Consider the following 6,637-nt stretch of genomic DNA (forward strand, 5'->3'; position numbering starts at 1 on the left):
CGATTACCTGGAGCTTTATGGTGCAAACGCTCAAAAAACTTATAGACTCCTCATACAGAAGTCGTATTGTTCGCGGCCAATCCACAGTAAAAGATGTTGTTGAGCGGTATGTTTGGAGCGGATTGAGTCGCGAACACTTGAAAGCCATGAAAGCCTTGTATGACTTGTATGCCTTGTATTCCAAGTATACCAATGTCTTAGTTGAAAAACCGCACACTTGTTGAAAAAAAGCAAAATCTGAAATCTGAAACCAAACTGCATATACTCTAGGCAATCTACTGAACAACACGATTATCGTGAGACTGAAGAACAAAACTCTAGTGGATGCAAACTGTTTGTGAAGAAAGACGCCATGTTGGATTCACTTGATGCCAAGGAACGTAGCTACAATAAAAGTACGAATGGTATTCATTTCAGGATCAGAAAGGTGAATGTTATGTTTGTTTTCGTTGTAGTTGTTGGGATATTCTTTTTTAATAAATTCTTGATCCAAAATCCCGTGTCTTTTGTTTATAATGTTATTGTGTTATCTATCGTTTACGCAATTGTCTTGTGGGCTAATTTCTACGTAAAGTTGTTGATGTCTTCAGCAAAAGCTGCCGTGAAAAGCGTCGCTGAATGTAACGTATTTGAGCAAGCTGCTCAGTTATCTGTCATTATATATGATAATAAGCTTAAAAATAGCAATGATGAAGCATTTTCAGTAAATATAGTCTGTAACTGTAGATCTCGATATGACAATTTTTTTTATTTAATCGCCCTCGTATTCGTGATCGTGAGCCCAGCAGAATACCAAAGAAAAGAATTACACGTATTTTGAAGAAATCCAGGAAAGTAAGACGATTACTTCGAACCTACATCAGAAAAAGCATACCGAAGTCTACCCGAATGCACCTTTTTACAAATAAAGCTCGTGAAAAAATATATGCACATGGAATCAGATTTGAGAATAAAGGAACAACGAAATATCCCTCTTCTGCAGTCAGGAGAAAAATATCCAAAGTCTAATAAATACAGGATACTGAAAATTTAGAGCCAATATACACATGCAATAAAGTGTCCAAAGCCAAAGCAGTCGAATGCATGGGGGCCTAATTCAATACCAAATGTTTATAAAAATCTGAATCACAGGGTAAATCATTTTAAGTCCAATCTGTCCGTGGATATAGAAACAAACCCTGGTGCTGTTATCAATTCTACTAAAACAATTCAAGCTCCTTACAGTCAAGACAATGTGGCAATGTTTGGGTTAAATGCTGGTACACAGTGTGTAGCCATGTCATTTGCTTCCCTCACATATAACAAGAGGAATGGTTTTGCATCCTAAATGGACTTGGTTAATATCATGAACATTGGTAACGAATTGTATTCTGGTCTATCTAGTCTATCCAGGGAATCCTATTTACTGCTAACAGAAGTACCTGAAATGTTAATAGTATTTAATATTAATTATCAGCTTCAATATAGTCCAAGCTATACTGGTAATATATATGGTACTTGTGAAGTACAAGATTTTAATTATTGTGTGTCATTTGCAAATGCTATGCAGGCTTTGCTAGGAAAAAATTATAATTCCTTTCTTTTAACAATCCTTAGTACTACGGTAGGTTTTTATTGTAATGGTTATGGTAAGTTTAAGATATTTGATTATCATGGTAGAGATTCATATGGTATGTCTCATCCTCAAGGAACTTGTGTACTGTTAGAAGTTAACACCTTAAATGAGCTGATATAATATTTTAAAGGTCTTTATCAAAATCCAAATGTTTTACCAGCAGATTGGTATAAATCACTTGGTTCTGCAGGAAAACAAAATCTTTTGTCTAGCAGAGTAATTTGGTATCAATCACTCGATACTGCACAAAAACAAAAGAGAGCAGAATGATTTAACTCGCTCAATTCTGCACAAAAGCAAAAAAGAGCAGCATGGTATAAGTCATTGAATCCTAAAGAAAAAGAAAAACTTTTGTCTGGCAGAGCATAATGGTATAAAACACTGGATCTTGCAGACAAAGATAAGATCATATCACAAGTCCAAGCTAAGGGAAAGCCCATAGAAAATCAGTTAAACATGATTTAGATCATAAGATCACAACTTTCCAAAGTAAGATTAGGGAAGGTTCATACTATATTTGTTCGGTTTGTAACAGAATAATATACAGAAAAACTGTTATCCAGTTGAAAAAACAAATGTACAACACTCAGCAAGAACTATTTACTGAGTTGTATACCCATGATTCCTTTCAGTCTTGGAATGACCTAACACTTATCGCCTGATGACTACCTTTTTTGAAATAGGTGTATGCCCTTGGCCAGACTTGAGCTCACTATTTCAGTATACTACTCCGACATCCGTAGTATCAGTACTTGATCCCAAGGATCCAGTACCATTCAGGTATCTCAGTTACCCTGCTCACCGGGTCTAGTGAGATAGTCAATTCAAATGATTGTGTTACCTTTGCCTTGTCGTTAATTTAAAGCTACTCTGAGCTGAGTTTAACAGCCGTTGAAAGGAACTGAACGATAGCCTTTGGCCCGTAATGGGCTAGGGCAGTGCTCTCATTATAGCCAGATCGCGATCTAAGGATGGGTGTTACATGTGCTTGATGATAAATTCTAAGTGTGTTATACGAATGAAAAATCATAAGTTACTTTAGACTAAAAAGAAGAAGGTTTTGTTGCAAATCTTGTTGGATATAAACACTATAACGGTGTTATACAAACGCTCTAAGTTTTAAATTTTTTAAATTATGCTCGTAGACAAAGGATGGTGGCCATAATGAGGTGCAGTTGACAGATGCGACTTATCAACGATTTTTATTTTGATTCCTTGAGGTCGGGGTTTCTTGGCCAGGGATGGTCATATTCATCTCTTCTTTCAGTCGTTGTATCTCCATTGCGATTGAATCTTTGAGTCTCTCCTCCAAATTGTTGACATATTGCATCATGTCAGCCACGTGCCTGTCCCGGGGATTCTCAGATACGTCATTACGGTGTGGAAAATCTACAAATGCACGTATACTTCAAATAATTTTGCTACTCACAAATTTATCTAAATCATGCATAAATGATCACAAGCTTAAATGGGCTGCCTAAGAAGTCACTTCATGATCACAATTCTTTCAAAGAAAAAACAAAAGAGTTGAGGATCAAAATTAAACGGATTGAAAAGGATATTGATATTCAATACTTCAAAATTTAGAAATCGCGGTCTTTTCAATTTCCGCTTCCTGCCACTGACAGGCAAAAAATTTAAAACCTATTTTCATAACGAAAATTGATTTTTCTTATCACTGAAACCTACTCATTTGCTAATGAAGAAATAGGACATTTCCATCGAAAGACCTAGGATTGCTGCAAACGTCAAATTGCTCAATTCAGTCGTAAGATATAGTAAGTTAAAATTTAGACAAGGAGTTCACTTTATTTGGGTGAAAATAAATAGTTATATCACTCAGTATCAGCCTATATATAAATGATAATCATACCTTCTGTTACTGCGTGCACCCTGGCTTGGTAACACTTGGAGTAGACTTGAAGTAAGATACCGAGAAACACCAGCCCGAGAAATACCGCCAGAAGATAAATCAACATCCACAAGGTCATTTTCGAGCCGGATGAAAAAAACCCTTCCATTTCATCGGACAGGTTTGCGCTCTGTAAAGATCAATAATACAAGAAGGGAAATATTATGATTCAGTCATTCTGTACTAGAATTTCTCGATAAAGTTGAAAGTTTCTTTCAAAAGAAATACAGAAAATTGTTGAAGAAAAACACACTCGTGTTTAGAACATAGATGTGATCTAAATGATTTGCATTTCACAATTTGTTATTCTACTCGAGTAAAATGACCTCAAGCGTTATTTTTAAAATTGTTCTGTTCTTGTTAGTTCCACTAGTACGATTTCATGATGTTTAACTTTACTTCTAGGGACTTGGAAAAATCATCAGCTGTGGTAACTTTTCCAATAAACTTTCGGTTTATATTGACCCAAGTAAGTTGACATTTAAGTTACCGTAAACTCCCTATAGTTTATCGACTCCCGAGTTTGAGGAAAAGGAATATTTGAAGGTGAGGCAAAATGGATTAAGTATTCTTTGAGATAATGAAATTAAACCTCTATTTCTTACCCTAACCCTTGATGAGTCTGTTGTCTGCGAGAAGTTAAGCCTTAAAAAAACTAAAGGAGTCAAGGCAAATGCACTGGTGTTCATCCTGAACGGCCGCACGTGTCAAAATAAGAGAACAGTTAGAAAAACATTTGCACTTAGAAGTACCTCAGCAGGAATAAGTTGCTCTTTTGCAGTTTCCTTAGCAACCGCGACCAAGTCTGTAGATAATTCTTTTAAATTCTTCCCGCACCTGGACAGTTCTTGTTTTCTTTTAAATCGTTGCTCCTCGGAGTAATTGATTTCATTTGGTGACCTTGTTGCAAGTGGTGTGACGTCATGGCTTACATGCCCCAGATAATACTCCATCGGATAATCGATGTTACGTATCATTCTAATTTGTCTGCTTTGTTTCGAACCAAATTTATCCAGAAAGTATAATGCTGTGTTATGATCTAACAATACTCTTCCAATTGCTCCTTGGCTAAGATTTTTTTGCATTTCTTGAAGAGAGTCAAACTCTGTAGATTAAAAGTTTCTTGATCAAATCAGTATGGGAACGTAGGTTAATGGGTTTAAAGAGCTAAAGTCCTTTTTTGATGAAAACTAACTCCGTTCATGTTGTGCGGTTAGTATTGATTACCTGATTATTGACAGTAAAATTCACAGTGGTAGTAAAGGATGTGAGAACCTATTGAGGTAGAAATTCCGACAGCTATGTCTTCTTAAACGTAGCCTTTACCTTAATTCTAATCTCTGGCCTTTTTGGTGTCTTCTAGATTTATACTTGTGCATTTCAAAACTGTGTGCCAAATAACCATCAATAAATTTTTAGCCTGCCTCGGGTTTTTTCTCCACATAGTTATCATTTATCAAATTTTCATTGCCTCGTTGTTTTAGCATATTCAATGTATAGGCAACCAAGCCGAGAATAAAGTTCTTACCTTGTTGAGAAAGTTCTAGTGTGACCGCGAAGGTAATGAAGAGATATTAACTAATGGGCATTTCATCTTGCTATAATTTGGGGCATTACAGCGCATTGTTACCATAAATGAATTCTCACTTACTGATGATCTTTGCATCAAACTCTTCAGCAACTTTTTGGGTTGTAAGAAAAGGAGCTAAGACACCAACCTGATATGAAAAACACAATAATTTTCATTAATACCAACAACTATGGGGAGTTGATTTCTGCTACATGTACTTAGAACTCAGAGAGGACTGAAAAAGATACAATCATAGTGGTTTATTTTTTTTCAAATTACTACTAAAGGCCAGATCTGTCTCCTTTTTGGCAACACTTAAGATGAAACTTTTTTTTCTTTATACGCACCTCTTTACCAGCAATATCTTTGCATTTTGAGCCATCAAGGGAGGCTTGCATGGCACTGATTATTAAGCCTGTGAACAATGACATCATAACTGCTCCCACCAGAACCCAGATAATGCCAAATATACGGCCAAGAAAGGACTTTGGAGTTACGTCACCGTACCTGATTTAGAAAAGGAGTAATCATAAAAAACCGCAACTCAAGTCAAAAACTTAGAAATACGTTTAATTTCAAGTGCAGTTATCTTAAACAGAATTGAAATACCCCACTGTTGTGAGGGAGAGCACGGCCCACCAAAATCCTTGAGGCGCACCAGCCGTAAACAAAGGTGAAAACTGGTCTTTGTTAACTCTGCGTTCCTGCAATCAGGAAGGAAAAGTCTACTTTTATAGCCTGCAAAAAAATGTTGGGGTGTTTTAACTGGGAGTTATCCCAAAAGAAATTGTTATTCTCAGATCACTTGGATATCGTTCATAAAAAAGAACAGGAAAAAAATGCTGCATTGATTCCATTCTATCAAGAGGTCAGATGCACATGATCATGACTAGTAAAACAAAATTCATTAAAGTTTTCCTAAAACCTCCAGGCATCTTCTCAGAATTCTGTCGTGTCCCATCGCCCAAACGTGCGGCTTATGTAAGCCTATGTGGTACTGTATGACCAACATAAATCCATGTTCTTACCAAAAGCCATACGAGTATTCCTGAAACTCCTGACAGTAACATCATACAAACCAGAATTGGCCATTGTGACGTAATAGATGCAAACAGCTGTTCCTCTGATTCTTCCTCACACTTCTTTAAGTTTGCTATTAGAGAACTTCCAAATGACACAAATGCTCGGATCAGTGTGACATTAGGCAGTCCATCATCGTCTATCTTATGGTTAGCTAGAAAGGGAAAAGTGAAATCCACTTGCTTGGTTTTCATCAGATTTAACAGTTCATCTTGACTTCGCGCAAAGATGGTATCAATATTGCAAGCTGTTGGGTCGCTTGCTTGTCTACTAAAGCAAGCCATGTCCACAAACCATATAATGATTTGGTACATAAATCCTGGATCGAGACTTCCGCTCATGATGTAAGGAGGAGTGTTCAGCAAGGCGACTTTGAACCTGCACTGCGTTTTTTGTTCAGAATTCGTGGAAAATTTTAAGTAAACCAGTAACAGAAGAATATGGAGAAGTTTCATAATTC

General features: G+C 36.6%; 1 protein-coding gene across 1 annotated transcript; it reads right to left on the reverse strand.

Moving 5' to 3' along the window:
* Window positions 1–2,807: 2,807 nt before the first annotated feature.
* Window positions 2,808–6,632, reverse strand: LOC131780509 (uncharacterized). Its single transcript, XM_066162333.1, has 7 exons — window positions 6,126–6,632; window positions 5,707–5,801; window positions 5,445–5,604; window positions 5,179–5,245; window positions 4,280–4,632; window positions 3,482–3,663; window positions 2,808–2,973 (listed from the first exon to the last, which is right to left on the reverse strand). Exons 1-7 carry the CDS (start codon window positions 6,630–6,632, stop codon window positions 2,808–2,810), a joined length of 1,530 nt encoding a protein of 509 aa, XP_066018430.1.
* Between the last annotated feature and the right edge of the window lie 5 nt (window positions 6,633–6,637).

This window comes from Pocillopora verrucosa, chromosome 2 (assembly GCF_036669915.1).
Source record: "Pocillopora verrucosa isolate sample1 chromosome 2, ASM3666991v2, whole genome shotgun sequence".
NCBI lineage: Eukaryota > Metazoa > Cnidaria > Anthozoa > Scleractinia > Pocilloporidae > Pocillopora > Pocillopora verrucosa.

Excerpts from the sequence above, each read along its gene's own strand:
- LOC131780509 (XM_066162333.1), bottom strand. The coding sequence starts at position 6,632 with ATGAAACTTCTCCATATTCTTCTGTTACTGGTTTACTTAAAATTTTCC. Across the intron at positions 5,605-5,706 it reads CTCTCCCTCACAACAGTGGG|GTACGGTGACGTAACTCCAA; the intron begins GTATTTCAATTC and ends TTTCTAAATCAG. Across the intron at positions 5,246-5,444 it reads AAGATATTGCTGGTAAAGAG|GTTGGTGTCTTAGCTCCTTT; the intron begins GTGCGTATAAAG and ends TTTTCATATCAG.